The sequence below is a fragment of the Danio rerio genome, chromosome 20 (genome assembly GCF_049306965.1).
Source record: "Danio rerio strain Tuebingen ecotype United States chromosome 20, GRCz12tu, whole genome shotgun sequence".
NCBI classification, from domain to species: Eukaryota; Metazoa; Chordata; class Actinopteri; order Cypriniformes; family Danionidae; genus Danio; species Danio rerio.
Genome location: NC_133195.1, coordinates 492679 through 509016, shown reverse-complemented (window position 1 = coordinate 509016; position 16338 = coordinate 492679). Strand labels below are relative to the sequence as shown.

At 39.4% G+C, this 16338-nt stretch overlaps 2 protein-coding genes across 3 annotated transcripts in view; one reads left to right on the top strand and one right to left on the bottom strand.

Moving 5' to 3' along the window:
• nt5dc1 (5'-nucleotidase domain containing 1) overlaps positions 1 to 13494 on the bottom strand; it is a 56587-nt gene extending 43093 nt beyond the window's left edge. The window contains exons 1-6 of one of the 2 annotated variants that reach the window (XM_073933037.1): positions 13095 to 13494; positions 10240 to 10331; positions 8959 to 9030; positions 8174 to 8283; positions 5806 to 5885; positions 5634 to 5715 (exon numbers count right to left, since the gene is read on the bottom strand). In XM_073933037.1, coding sequence (XP_073789138.1) covers positions 5634 to 5715; positions 5806 to 5885; positions 8174 to 8283; positions 8959 to 9030; positions 10240 to 10331; positions 13095 to 13187 — 529 coding nt within the window. In that variant the 5' untranslated portion in view covers positions 13188 to 13494. 2 annotated transcript variants of the gene reach the window in all.
• col10a1b (collagen, type X, alpha 1b) lies at positions 1173 to 5412 on the top strand. The gene is made up of 3 exons (XM_678423.10): positions 1173 to 1380; positions 1723 to 1846; positions 3053 to 5412. The coding sequence occupies exons 2-3, from the start codon at positions 1738 to 1740 to the stop codon at positions 4921 to 4923; spliced, it is 1980 nt and encodes a 659-aa protein (XP_683515.7). The 5' UTR covers positions 1173 to 1380; positions 1723 to 1737; the 3' UTR covers positions 4924 to 5412.
• Positions 13495 to 16338: the final 2844 nt, after the last annotated feature.

The following is a 16338-nucleotide window of genomic DNA, read 5'->3' as shown; positions in this document are numbered from 1 at the left end:
GTCTAATATTATTTACTGTCATCATGACAAAGAGAAAATAAATCAGTTATCAGAGTTATTAACACTATTATGATTAGAAATGTGTTGAAGAAATGTCCATTAAACAGAAATTGAATAAACAGGGGGCCGAATAATTCTGACTTCCACTGTACAGCATATATATATATATATATATAAAGGGTTATCAGTAAAGGGTGTCGGCAGGTTTCACAGAGTTAAATTTAAGATTTTTTAAGACATTTTTAAGACCATTAGGAATGACATTTCTCTTAAAGGGCGAAGTTTTTTATTTGCTCTATCAAAAAAAAAAACGAAAAAAAAAAAAAAAAATATATATATATATATATATATATATATATATATATATATATATATATATATATATATTTATTTATTTATTTATTTTTTATTATTTTTTTTTGATAGAGCAAATAAAAAACTTATATATATATATATATATATATATATACACACACATATATTTATAATTTAATGCATTTAATAATACAATAATAATAAAAAATACTATATAAGTATTTATAGATGTTATTTCTTAGTTAAATATTTTAAATATTGTGTTAAATCAAGCAAGCTCTGCTTGTATCTTTACACTTTTTTGCAACATAAACTTCCTTTAAAATAATTGTGAAAAACTTTTAAAAACTATAATAAACTAAATATGCACAACAGTCTGTCCAGGTGAGTGTCTTCAGCAGTAAATACATGGGGAACGTTGACAAATTTTACTGCAAGGAAAATAATTCAACCATCATGATGAACTAAGTTAAAAAGTTAAAAAAGTTAATGAGTTAAAAAGGACCTTATTAAATAAAAAGTTTACAGTTTTATTGAGATGATTGTTGGTGATTGTGTGGGTTTTGGCCAAATTTGGTAGCAAGTAAAATTAAGACCTGTTTTAAAAAAAGATTTAACACCAACAACATAATATTTCAGTAAATGTAAGACCTTTTTGAAAACCTAAAATGCAGTTTTTGAGATTTAAGACTTCTTAAAATCCTGCAGAAACTTTTCTTCAACATCTTTTTTAAAGTTTGCTTGTGTTTTAATTAATTTATTAGCCCTTAAAAACCAAATAAAAGCAAAATTCGAAACTGAAAAATCATGTCAACGACTGAATTCTGCAAAAAAATAAATAAAAGTAACTACAATGGAGTGAGAGGGACAGCAGCACACCCTTCATTACAGCTGACATCACAGAGGGAGGGAGATTCTGGGTGCTGCCAGAGATGAAAGTTTGGTATAAATAGCCGAATGCACTACTGTGAACAGGACTTCCACGCGCCGACTGGAAACTTGCAAAACACAACGACTGGCCGGGAGAAGTGCCCGACCCCTGACTTGTGGAGCTCCAGCCTGCCGGTGGGTAGAGCCGCTCGCTCTCTGTGGCCCTCTGCTGCTTCACTATACACTGTGCGGGACCATCACACGCTGCTGGGACGGGGGGAGGAGGACGTCTCTAGATGCTACTCTGCATGAGCTTCATAGTGTTCCTCAGCCAAGTTTAGCAAGTTAAATGGGGAGGTTTCCCCGAGTAAACACACGTGTGCCTTATCCTACCTAACGGAGTTTTGTAGCATGTTCAGATATGTGGAGATCACTGGTGTTAAATATCTGCATGACTTTCAGTGTTTAATAGGCAAGAGATGTGATTGCTCTGGGTTGTTCTTCAGCGCTCATGTTTCATCATCTCTCTCTTCACAGGCTTAGCTTCAGAAAATGGACCTCAGAGTAACAAGCATTCTTCTTCTGGTCGTGGTGCTGGCCGAGGCGACCCCTGACAGATACTATCATGTGAAGAAACAGCCGTATCCTACTAAATCCCACAGTGAGTTTCATTTTAGATGTGTGTGTGTGTGTTTGTCTGTGTGAAGAGTTTTAGATGCAAAAGCCATTTGAAATGTTTCTCAGCCTTCATGTATTTCACTTTAAATGCAATGAAATGAGTCTATTCTTTGCCATAAAGCTGCCATTTCTCAACCTACACACTGGGAAAATGATATAAAAAATGTTTACATGTACAATCTTCATATCCAGATTGATTGATGCTTTTCGACACCCTTTCAGTTTCATTAGGTAAATGCTTCTGTTGAGCCACAATTTGGACTTAATTTCTAATATTCATTCTCATTTTTGATTAATCATTTCCTTTCACTTGCAAGTTATTTCAGTGAGCACTGTAGTTTTTCTTTCTTCAGTGGGAGAACAGTTTGTCCTCGTCTGTCTGTATGTATATGAGTATGCAGTCAACATGCATCACGTAGGAATAATCCCCAGAATACCTCACATCTAATCTTATACAATTTACTACTCAGAGAAAACGTGAAATCTTCAAAACAGACGTGACCACATTATACAACCCGCTAGCCCAAAATGAGCTGTGGTGTTAAACTAGCACTGGTTTCCAGACAGGCACTCTGTCAGACTGAAATAAAAGATGTGCCTATTGTTTTCCAGATAGTCAGACGATCCAGTCTAACTGTGACTCTCTGACCATGACTAAGTAAACGGCATACTGTGTGCTGAAATATACTAGTGTAAAGTAGCCAACATCTGAAATGGATTTGAAAGGTTTTCCAAACCTGTCCTAAGACGAGAATGGGTGTTCAATAGTTTTAGGACAACTCTGAGCAAATGTTTTTATCTGCTTCAAATGTTGACTACTGTGGGCAGCTGCTGACCGCTGATCAGCTGAGGAACTATCATGTACTGTCACTGTTTTTACATCAGGTTAATTAGCATTTATCTCACCTAATTGGGCCGCTACCCTTAAACACCCTAAAAAAAATCTTAAAAATCCCTCAATTTAAAAAGCAGATTTTGGTTGATTTGAACCTTTTTGCTTCCAAATTGGTGTTCAGATCTCACTTGGTCAGTGAGGAACATGGAGGAAAACATCAAATCTCCATATACAGACACATTTAACCATTAGCAAAAGTAATGTATCTGTATTTACTGCACATGTGGCTGACTCTATTTACACTGCACTCTTATGTGTGGCTTTATCTGAATTATCTTTCTTTTATCTTTGTAGCTGTTGCTGGTGAACCTGGTATTCCGGGTTCTCCAGGCTCACCTGGACCCCCTGGCCCACCAGGCATGCCTGGAAGTCCTGGAAAGAACGGTGTTGGACATATGGGCCCAGCGGGTCCACCTGGACCACCAGGTCCAGCAGGCTACTCCTCACCTGGTAAACCTGGAACCCCAGGCGCACCTGGAAAATCAGGCGCACCTGGATATCCAGGTGAAAAGGGACAACCAGGCCCAGCTGGACCTCAAGGTGCGAGAGGAGCACCAGGATCACCTGGAAGCCCTGGACCTGCTGGCCTTTCATCTCCTGGGAAGCCTGGACCACATGGGATGCCTGGAGCAATGGGCCCACGTGGAGAACCTGGCCTAAAGGGTCATCCTGGAATTCCTGGATTGCCAGGCCAGAAGGGAGAACCTGGGCATGGTTATGCAGGAAAACCTGGCGGTCCTGGCCCAATGGGCCCTCAAGGTCCTTCAGGTCAGCCTGGCCAGCCTGGAGTTGGAAAACCTGGACCATCTGGATTTCCTGGAGAGCCTGGAAAGTCTGGAATGCCAGGTAGAGATGGATCACCAGGTCCAATGGGTATGCCAGGCCCAAAAGGTCACACAGGGGCACCTGGAATAGGAGCACCAGGAAAACCCGGCCAGAATGGAGCTCCAGGTATGCCTGGCCAAATCGGACAAAAAGGACCTCAAGGACCCTCAGGACAGCCAGGTGCTCCAGGTCTGCCTGGTGTTGGCAAACCAGGATCACCTGGAATGCCAGGAGACCGGGGAGTGCCAGGAACCTCAGGTACAACAGGTCAAAAAGGAGAACCAGGGCCAACAGGCCACACAGGTATGCCAGGTGCTATTGGCCCAATAGGTCCACCTGGTCCTCAGGGTGCTAGAGGATTCCAGGGAGAAGCAGGTCCACAGGGACTTAAAGGTGATGTTGGTATGGTTGGGGCTCCCGGAGCAAGAGGTGCAAAGGGTGAGCAAGGAGCACAAGGCTTCTCAGGAAAACCTGGTATTCCTGGTCCAATAGGTCCCCCAGGTCCACAGGGTCATATGGGGCACACAGGTGCCAAAGGTGAGGCTGGATTCACTGGTGCTCCAGGTATTCCAGGTAGCAAAGGGCCACCAGGTGAAAAAGGACATCCAGGACATCAAGGCCCACCAGGTAGCAGAGGTGAAAATGGCATTCCTGGAGCATCAGGACCACCAGGCCCAGCCGGACCTTCAGGTGTACCCGGTCTTAAGGGTCATCCTGGACTTCCAGGCCCCCCTGGCCCAGCAGGGCTCACAGCAAAGGGAATTTCTGGACCTCATGGTCCTCCTGGTATCCCTGGTGCCAGAGGTCAAGATGGTCTTCCAGGTCCACAAGGACCTCCTGGACCACCTGGCCCTCCAGGTGAGATTGTTTACCACCACGAGAAGAGCATGCCAATTAAATCCCACGAGATGGTGATGCCTGTTAGCCATGAGCTGATGAAGGCACCCATGTCAGCATTCACAGCTCTTCTTACCACAGCTTATCCTAATGCTGGAACACCGATCGTGTTCAACCAGATCGTGTACAATGGAGAAAACCACTATGATGCACACAGCGGCATATTCACCTGCCAGGTTCCAGGACTGTATTACTTCTCTTTCCATATGCATGTCAATGGAGCAAACGCATTGGTAGCACTTTACAAAAACAAAGAGCCAGTCCTGTTCTCTTACGATGAGTACAACAAGGGTTTCCTCGACCAGATGTCTGGCAGTGCTGTCCTCATGCTGGACGCCCACGACACAGTCTACATCCAGGTTCCAGATGACCAGTCCAACGGCATTTACGCAGACGATAACGTCCACTGTTCTTTCTCTGGGTTTTTGATTGCCTCAACGTGATAAACACATCCCAAGAAAACCTCAACCTTTACATTTCAGAAGTGCTCTGCGTTTACGCTCTTGTTCATGAGGCCCTGAGATGAAGTCATGCAGAAGAGAAAATCATAACTCGTTGCAGAAATTTGCCTGTAGATTCTAGATATGGAAGTAACGATGAATAAATTATTATGAAAACAATCGTCCAGTAAATTAGCCAACAGATCAATAGCATCTCCCTTAAACCCAAACTGATGATTACATATTGAAATGGTGCTACGTTTCCTTTCCCCAAGCTCATGTTTGGTCAGGTTCCTATGTTTAGTATGCTTAGAAGAAGTCTTTTAGTTCACCACGCCTCTGTAAGACACATTGTGTGAGCCAGGTTTGCAATCAAAGTGAATAAATATAATAATTGTGAGATGTTTTTGTTTTGTTTGTTCATTTAACTCTGTAATATCTCACAGTGTGTGCATTATGATACTCAACACAAATAAAGTTTTAGTGCCAGTCCTGCGGTTTGTGTTCACTGTAAGGGAAGTTCTCAGTACTTTACTCACTGTACCTCAATCGTTGTACTACATAAGCAATACTATCTTAAGATAACTTCGTGAATACGTTAAAATGTCAGTAGCATGGACTGAAATTGTAATGTTTCATTTTGATAAGCAAGCATAAGACCTTTCCAGAAAACCTGGACTGCGTAGTAAAAGGGGTAATAAGTGTCTACATACCTCGAAATGCAGATGTGTTGTAATTATGATCAATGGCTGCGACGATGTCTTTCCAAAAGTCTGATGTGATTTCAGTTCCTTGCTAGAATAAAAAACAACATTCATTAACATTCACCATACAGCTAATTAACGAACAGCACCTCTGATCTGCATTAGATATGAGCTGCTTTACCTTATTCATCATGTCCACCACTCTGGCACAGAGAAGAGCGCCGGGCAGGTCAAAGTAGTTGTCGTAAAAATAGTATTTTGCTGCAACAAACGAGCACACCAAATCACCCATACAGGTCATTTGAAAATAAAATGAAAAGATTCAATTGTAAAAATACAAATTATAGTTGTAATAGTTACAGAACTAATAAAATAAATGGAAAAATAAGTGTTATGCTGTGATTGTTTTTATTGATAAAAGTGACGAGCTTAAAGGCAGAGTTCCCCTTAAAAATCTAAATTCATTCATTTTCTTGTCGGCTTAGTCCCTTTATTAATCCGGGGTCGCCACAGCGGAATGAACCGCCAACTTATCCAGCATATGTTTTACGCAGCGGATGCCCTTCCAGCTGCAATTCATCTCTGGGAAACATCCAAACACACATTCACACACACGGACAATTTAGCCTACCCAATTCACCTGTACCGCATGTCTTTGGACTGTGGGGGAAACCCATGCGAACACAGGGAGAACATGCAAACTCCACACAGAAATGCCAACTGAGCCGAGGCTCGAACCAGCGACCTTCTTGCTGTGAGGCAACAGCACTACCTACTCCGCCACTGCTTCACCCCCCAAAAATGGAAATGTCCTGTTAATTTACTCAACCAAAGGGCATCCAAGATGTAGATGACTTATTTTCTTCAGTACACTCTCAGAAATAAAGGTACGCGAGCTGTCACTGGGGTGGTGCCTTTTCAAAAGGTACAAATTTGTAACTAAAAGGTCCATATTAATACCTAAAGGGTGCATATCAGTACCTAAAAAGTACAAAAGTGTTCCTTTTAATATTTGTAGGTACTAATATATACTTTTGGGGTACCAATATGGACTCTTGAAGTACAAGTGCTTACCTTTTGAAAAGGTACCACCCCAGTGACCGCTTGTGTACCTCTATTTCAGAGAGTGTAGCGCATTAAAAAAGATTCTGAGCTCAATTTGTGATGTTAGGTGATTCATATAAGGGCAGTGAATGCTGATTTATTGTATTTTAGATTCAATAGTCTGTGAAAGGCAATTAGTTACAATATTATTAGCTTCAATCCACAGCCAGGTCAAAGTAACTGTGACGCTGATAATGGAGTTGAGGATTCATTTATTTAAACAAAGGCAAAGGTCAAACACAGGAGCAATCGGTACGTACAGGTAATCCAGAAATCATGGTCACAATGGCGAATGATCGGGACAGGCAGTATATGGAATAAAAACAAACAGGCAAAGGATCAAAACATGGCTAAGCTAAACAAGGGGAAAACATGTCGTAATGCTCACAGCCAAACAAGACTCAGCAAAGTGTGCGTGCAAATGTGGTGTATAAACAGTCCTCGTAATTAGTCCTCGAGCAGCTCCCAGCTGTGTGTGTGTGTGTAATCAATGCAAACCCGGAACAGGTGTGTGTGTAAGGTGCATGACAGGATTTGTAGTCCATATTGTGTCAGGATTGTAGTCCGAGTAAAGGTGCATTTACCATCTATCTGCAGCCCCTAGACCGCAGGTGATCATAACAGATATCGACACGTGCAAATGTAGGCCGGTGTCTTTAATGACTCATGAACAGAAAGTCAGGCGACGCAGTTTGTTGATAAATATTGGTGCTTTTTAATCTTTCGAACTACATTCGTACGGATCTGTTTGACCAGGCTGTAAATGAAGCTAATAACATTGCAAATAATGTTTAATTTCCTACAGGAACCAATCATTTCGCTGCACAAGACTCCAGTGTGTCATCAGGAGGCGTGGCTATTGATGTGGACTCGTTTGTACTTATTTTTAATCTAAATAAACATTAATCAGCGCGGCGCGGTGGCTTAGTGGTTAGCACTATGGCCTTACAGCAAGAAGGTCACTGGTTTGAGTCCCGGCTGGGTCAGTTAGTGTTTCTGTGTGGAGTTTGCATGTTCTCCCCATGTTGGTGTGGGTTTCCTCCGGGTGCTCCAGTTTCCCCCACAGTCCAAACACATGCGCTATAGGGGAACTGATCAACTAAACTGGCCGTAGTGTGTGTGAATGAGTGTGTATGGGTGTTTCCCAGTACTGGGTTGGAGCTGGAAGGGCGTCCACTGTGTAAAACATATTCTGGATAAGTTGGCGGTTCATTCCACTGTGGCAACTCCTGATAAATAAAGGGACTGAGCTGAAGGAAACTGAATGACAGAACCATAAATCATCATATGAACCTCCAAGCCCCGCAGATTCAGCTCAAAATCCTCTTTAATGTTCTACTGAACAAAATAAAAGTCTCCTACATCTTGGACGGCCCGTGGGTGAGTATATTAGCAGGAAATGTTCATTTCTGTGTGAACTACCCCTTTAAAGAGCACAGCCTTACCAGATCGAGTGTACGAAGTATTGAGGCTATTAAAATGCTTCCATTCTCGCTTTGGGCCGTAATGCTTTACGATGTCATCTGTGCTCAGGTTTTTCGTGCCGTGAGTTGCCCTGCAATAACATGTTTAACACAGATTAACAGTTTGGCAACAGGTCAAGAGCAGTTCTGCATACAGTTGAAGTCTGAGTTATTCGCCCTCATGTATATTCCCCGATTTCTGTTTAAAGGAAAGATTTCTCCAACACATTTCAAATCATGATAGTGTGAATAACTCATCTCTAATAACTGATTTATTTTCTCTTTGTCATGATGACAGTCAATAATATTAGACTAGATATTCTTCAAGACACTAGTATTTAGCTTACAGTGACATGTAAAGGCTTCACTAGGGTAATTAGGGTAAAGTTAGGGTAATTAGGCAAGTCATTGTATAACAGTGGTTTGTTCTGGAGACAATCCAACACTAATATTGCTGAAGGGGTGAATAATATTGACCTTAATATGGCTTTAAAACAATTAAAAACTGCTTTTATTCTAGCCCAAATAAAACAAATCAGACTTTCTCCAGAAGAACAAATATTATCAGACACACTGTGAACAATGAATCTGTTCAACAGCATTTGGGAAATATTTGACGATTGCAATAAACAATTCACAGGAGGGGGAATAATTCTTCTTCAACTGTATTTCCACATACACGTACGAAAAAATAACCAGTTTCTAGAAAGAAGTGGCAATGAATTTTACTGCTGATCAATCATTTACAAATATTAAAATCGACTGACCTCAAAACGGTGCCATCCTCTGCCAGCTTGACCAGGTTGCCCTCCTCAAGGTCCACCACAAGACCTTTAAAACTGGGCACATGACAACAAGCAACTGTGTTTGTGAACTACAGAGACAAACAGGCTTATACTAGGATGATATGAACCTATGAATGACAAGATCATGGACATACTCAATTGACTTTAACGTCATATGATTTATTTTCATCCTGACACCAATGCCTGCTTGACATTTTCTGGAGATGTAGGAAGAGTTTCAAGTGGTGACGTGACTCATTTGGACTGAGAAAATATTCATTTATGATCAGTTTTTACTCATATCACACAGTAAAGGGAATTCTATATAAAATCACGGTGTACACAATTACATGGACTACTCTACCTGACAAAAGTCTTGTCTCCTATCCAAGCTGTAGGAGCAGCGAGTAATAAGTTGATCATTTGGCATCAGAAGTGGCTCATATGAAAGGGAAAAGCATTTTTGCAGGACTCCCAGAGTTCATCTGTGTTCATCTTCAACACCTCCTTCATCAGCTCAATAATGTTGATGTCTGGTGACCGGGCTGGCCAATCCTAGAGCACTCTCTGCTTTCAGGAGCTTTGATGTGGAGGCTGAAGTATGAGCAGGAGCGCTATCCTGCTGGAGAATTGTCCCTCTCCTGTGGTTTGTAATGTAATGGGCAGCACAGATGTCTTGATACCTCAGGCTGTTGATGTTGCCGTCCTTCATTTACAATAATGAAGATCTGCACCTACATCAGCTGATAACCAGCGCCTTGATTGACCAGAATTTTATTTCGGGACATTTTATTGCAAGCGTAATTATTGTTTTGTTTATTTGGGCTCAAATCTCATTTATTAACATAGAGGAGGCGGGCTTTATGTCTTGTACTGCAGCCAGCCCCCAGGGGGCGATCTAACACCCAAGACCTTTACTCAAAAGCAGGCGTGTAGCACCTGGAACACCTCCCTAGGTGGTTGCAGGTTTCCAGCTTTGTTCTAGATATCTCATTTCAGGTTTAGAAGTAGAAAGAAAGTCAAACCGGTTTATGCCAAGTGAAAGGAGACAGAGTTTTCACTTTCAGATGAACTATCGCATCTTTCCTCATGAGCTAACAATTAGCAATTTACTAGGAATGACACAGCTAATCAGTAATGAAGTCCAGGTATGAGGAGCAGGATTTCAAGCAAGTCTTCTTAGTCAGTCTAATAACTCTGTGTATGTGTTTGTGTGCGTGCGTGCATGCATGTGTGTGTGTGTGCATTGTTTCCGCAGCTCACCAGAAATCCCAAGTGGCGGGTGTTAGATGCAGCAGATCTTTATCATAGCCCTTGTGCTCCACCAGATACCGTGCAAAGCTCTCATAGATCAGCTGAAGAAAACAGAGGAAGAAAAGGAGACATTATTGACATGAAGATCCAGCCATAGGCCTGGCATTTGAAGTCGAGCTTATTCTGCGATGTGGGAGTGTGATTGTTTTCAGACTATGTTTCCTATGGGAGAAATGACTAGGAATAACCAACGGCAGAAAATGATGAAGCTACTATACAGATAAGTGCGTTTATGACTATATATTATTATATTATATATTATATATTATTATATTAGGCCTGTCATAACATCTATTTTTTGTTGTAGGCTATATTGTACCAAAACAGATTGCGATAAACAATATTATTGTCATTTTAAGACCATTTTATACCACTTATCATATAATACTAGAACATCAATATAACATCATCGATATATACCACATCACTAAAAATGATTAAGTACTAAATGCTATGCGATAAGTCCATATATTGACTATTGTGATATATAAAACAAAAATAATATGATTATAAAATATCAGTTTGCATCATCAGACAGCACACCGAGCTGTTTTTTTCGTGCTAACAATGAATGGAAGTGAATAAGACCGGAAGTCTCAAGCCAATAAGGTTTATTATTAGTGGCTCCAACTCATATGTGAAGAATAAGGTCAAACAATTGTACGAGGATCTTCTGGGGTGGCATCATCATTCATTCATTCATTTTCTTGTCGGCTTAGTCCCTTTATTAATCTGGGGTCGCCACAGCGGAATGAACCACCAACTTTTCCAGCACCTTATTACACAGTGGATGCCCTTCCAGCCGCAACCCATCTCTGGGAAACACCTACAAACACTCATTCACACTCACTCATACACTACGGACAATTAAGCCTACCCAATTCACCTGTACCGCATGTGTCTGGACTGTGGGGGAAACCGGCGCACCCGGAGGAAACCCAGCGACCTTCTTGCTGTGAGGCGACAGCACTATCTACTGCGCCACTGCTTCACCCGGCATCATTATAAGGACATAAAAACACATAGCATATGAAATTTTAAGGCATGTGTCCACCGAAGTGTTGTGTTTCTCGAGTTGGGGTGTTTCTAAAAACCATCGTTAGCCAACTAAGTTCGCGAGTTGCGTCGTTACAAACATAGTTCATTGATTTGGCGTTTCCCAAATCCATCTTTCCAACAAACATTTGCAAACAGCATCACAAACTTCTACACCTCTAGAGCTGTAGCTAGAAACATAGTTCCTGGCTGTGTTCTATTCCCACTTATCCCCCCTATGCCCTATTCATTTAGAGCATTCTAACATTTAAACTTAGATTCATTAAAATAAAAAAGCATTAAAGTAATCTCTCTTAGGTGTAATTTGCTATCAGAGTATTTCTACAGTTCAGTTTTAGCGCTCTTCATGTTTACTATTGTGCTCCCTTCGCAGTGCACTTTGATAACATTGATGGCATTTTGAGCGCAGCCGTGGCTCATGATGAAAGCTATAGGTGACCTATTATTTATAAGCAGAAAAAGCTTGTGAAAACAAACAAAAAAAAAACACAGCATACGCTTTTAATTTAGAGTCGATTATTTATGAGGTATCTGTCCTGTATATGACATGGGCCTGCTGGCTAGAGCATTCTGCAGTGCTTCACATGTCAAACTGTAAAAGTAGACTTTCATTCATTCTCTTCTCGGCTTAGTCCCTTTATTAATCCGGGGTCACCACAGCGGAATGAACCGCCAACTCATCCAGCAAGTTTTTACGCAGCGTATGCCCTTCCAGCGTCAACCCATCTCTGGGAAACATCCACACACACACTCATACACTATGGACAATTTAGCCTACCCAATTCACCTGAACATGCAAACTCCACACAACAGAAACACCAACTGAGCTGAGGCTCGAACCAGCGACCTTCTTGCTTTGAGGCGACAGCACTACCTACTGCGCCACTGCCTCGCCAAAAGTAGACTTTTCAAAAAATAAAAAATAAACAATATCCTACTTCTTCATCATCATCATCATCATCATTATTAAAGTATGTATTTTTCATTTCACAATAAATATTAAATGTAATTTTTTAATAAATCGCTTCGTTATTTATTTATATGATTTATATATGAGATCAGAATGTGTCTTTTTTTTCACCAAAGAGGCTAGAAACATTCTGAAGTCTTCATTATTTTTGTTATTATCATGTTTTAATTAGTAGTTTTTATTGAAATGGCTAAATTGTGGCTGAGGACGCTTAAACGTGCTGGCCAGTTTGTTTTTTTATCTAATAAATGACAGTAGGCTACAGTTTTTACACTTTAAAACTTTAACAGATTGCTATTTTCCTAATGATATATGATGTAATTAATTAATATTTTATAAATGTGTCTTGTTTTAATTTTTCTTTATTGCAAATTTAGTACATAATAAAGTGTGGTTATGATGACAAAAAAAACGTCTACTTAAAATGTCACTAAAATGCAGCATTTAAATCTCATAGTTTAATCAATTTTACTGCAAAAGTCACATCCATAACGCTGGAAGTGCTCATATAACGATGGTGAACGTCTGGGGCGAATATATAAACCCTCCAGTATTCTGAGGTGCCCCCATGGGAAGATGAACAGCTCAGCCCTGTCCTAATATGACAGATCCAGCACATCTCGCACACAGCAGGCCTGTCGGTTAGCTTTGGCTCATCATCACAGCGCTGTTCCGCTGCAGGGCGAGACGGCACAGATGACAGCGTCCACACACTCATTACAGCCTGAGAGCACGCGCTATAACGCGGTTATGTCATGATGTGCAGCATGAGACTCACCCTGGAGGTCTCCTTCAGATAGTATCGGCAGAGCGTGTGGTCCAGATCAAAGCCGATGACATCACACTCCGACAGCGAGAAGTATTCACTCATCGTACGGGCTCGAGGAGAAACGGACGACGGCAGCGGGGAGGTTTGCGGAGTCGTGTCGTCTTGCGGTGACAGCGACGACTCGGAGCTGTCGGTGGCGGGAGTCTGCGATGGATGGGTTCGCTTGTTCTGCAACACGTGGGATAACAATGTCACGAAGACTACACGCCGCGTTTCTACGGAAACGGTGTCACGGGTGCGCGCATCCGCTAATCGCGTGTTTAACGCGGAGACTCCGGTTTTACGGACAGCACGGAGCTGTGTATCATGCTTGCATGCACGAATCTAAAAGGGAATACTCCGAATAGGCGCACATTTCCGGGTGTTTTACCGTAATAACGCGAAGAAAATGTCACGGAATTATTGGAAGTGCGGTAAAGTTGGCTTCATATTCGACTATTCGTTTTGAACTTGTGGCACGGCCCCGGTGTTGTTTACCACGCTTCTTTAAATATAAGATCTAAAATAGCATGCAAGTATAAATTCAAAACATCATTAGTATTGAGGACAAAAACTGCAAAAACATTTCATAAATACGCAAAAATATAAAATATGTTTTAAATGAGTATATAAAGTAATACATTCCTGCATAAATTAAATAATAAATAAAAAATAAATATGCAAAAAAATAAATTATATAATTCAATGAGTAAATAAATACGTAAATTCCTTCATAAATAATAAATAAATACGCAAATATATAAAATATATAATTAAATTAGTATATAAATCCATAAATTCCTACATAAAAAATAAAAAATAAAAATTAAAATGTGCAAATAAATAAAATAAATAATTAAATGGGTAAATAAATCCATAAATTCCTGCATAAATATAATAATAAATAAATAAATATGCAAATAAATAGAATATGTAATTAAATGAGTAAATAAATGAATAAACTCCTGCATAAATAAAATAATAAATAAATAAATATGCAAGTATATAAAAAATATATATTTTATATACTTGCATATTTATTTATTAATTATATATAATTAAATGAGTAAATAAATCCATAAATTCCTGCATAAATAAAATAATAAATATGCAAATATATAAAATATATAATTAAATTAATAAATAAATCCTTAAATTCCTGCATAAATAAAATAATAAATAAAGAAATATGAAAATAAATAAATAAATGTATATAAGAATCCACATAATTCCTGCATAAAAAAAAATATAAAAATAATTAATAGTGCAGGCAAGTAAATAAATAAATAAATTACAGGAATGTTGGGGGAATAAGAAACCTGAGGGAAAGTAAATGCACAGCTACATTCAAGAAATGAATAAAAGTTTAAAAGGGGGGAAATAAACTTTCAGTTTCGATATTAATCAATACATCAATACTTTTGACAACACTATTTTGTATTGTTAAATAAAGACCAACAAATAGCTATTAATGAGCTATTACAGCACCTAAATGATTCACATTTATAATCATGTACATGTTTTTATTATTATTATTTTATTAGGGCATCATGGTGGAGCAGTGGGTAGCAAAGTCGCCTCACAGAACGTTGCGGGTTCAAGCCCCGGCTGGGTCAGTTGGCTTTTCTGTGTGGAGTTTGCATGTTCTCCATGTGTTGGCGTGGGTTTCCTCTGGGTGCTCCGGTTTCCCCCACAATCCAAACACATGCGCTATAGGGGAACTGATCAACGAAATTGTCCGTAGTGTATGAGTGTGAAAGAGTGCATGGGTGTTTTCCAGGGATGGGTTGCAGCTGGAAGGGCATCCGCTGTGTAAAACATATGCTAGATAAGTTGGCGGTTCATTCCGCTGTGGCAACCCCAGATTAATAAAGGGACTAAGCCCAAAAAAAATGAATGAATGAATGATTTTTTTCTTAATGCTATTCCAACACATACGCCTATATTTATGGCAAGAGTCAGTTTACACACAAGTATTTCTTATACTCACAGTCTTTATCACACACTCACAGGGGAGAGGATTTACTACTGAACACATTATATTATATAATATAATATTATATTATATTATATTATATTATATTATATTATATTATATTATATTATATTTGATTATATTTGATTATATTATATTATATTTGATTATATTATATATCATATTTTAATGTTCACTTCTGTAATATTAACAAATATGGTCAAACATTTACCTAATGATTAATAATAAATAAATCATACTGCTATTATACATGTTAGTTGATTACACTTTTTAAATATTACCATTTTAACAATATGCCACTTAAAATGACAGTAGATAAGATTATGTAACTAATTTATGTTGTGTTTATTGAATAGCTGCGGTCCATATGTCTTATATAACAGTCGTGCTTTCAGCTGCCCTAAATCAATCCCAGTACCTCCAGTAAAATACACTGAACCTATTAGGTTTTGCAAGCGTCCAAAGATGCATGGAAAATTGTGTTGTTCATTTAGTCGCCGTTAGAGGGCATCAGGTAGCTTGATAGTGTCACATTGTGATAATACTTTTAGAAAAGTGCACTTTATTTGGGTTAAAGATGACCTATTATGTCCTTTTTACCATATGCAAAATGTGTCCCTATTGTCTGTAGAGTGTGTTTGTGAAGTTTAAGCTCAAAATACATCACAGATAATGTTCTCCAACTCCCCCTTTCAGGCTTTGATCCTGATTGTGGTGTTTTGGTGACTGTTGCTTTAAATGCAAATGAGATTGTGCTCTTTTTAGAAGAGGGCGGAGTTATAAATGCCTGTGTGTCAGCATAGTGGCAGGTTTAAAAACAAGACTGACGTCCTATGCTAATGAGGGAGAGATGGGCACTAGTGGGCGGGGCTTTCCCCTCTGATGACACTTCAAAGGGAGAATGTCAATCACAGTGTTTCTGCAGACTGATTATATCAAGTCTGATAATAAAAACATATAATTATTAAAGTTAGGACACAACTTAAATCAGCCTTACTTGGTGTTGTCAATCTACCTTGCATGAGTTTTGAACCAGGCCTGCAAGTTCAACCACTGGGTGTCAAAAAACACTGCAACATGAAGGATTTGTGTGGATCCCAGCGTTTTATAGAGCAGCCTAACATCTATTTACACTCAAAATAAAAATATTCTGCTTGTTTAAACTATATGTTTTCTTTTTCTGGACATCTTAATTGGTTCATGTTTAAGCTACTTACA

Excerpts from the sequence above, each read along its gene's own strand:
- col10a1b (XM_678423.10), top strand. The coding sequence starts at position 1,738 with ATGGACCTCAGAGTAACAAGCATTCTTCTTCTGGTCGTGGTGCTGGCC. Across the intron at positions 1,847-3,052 it reads GTATCCTACTAAATCCCACA|CTGTTGCTGGTGAACCTGGT; the intron begins GTGAGTTTCATT and ends TTATCTTTGTAG.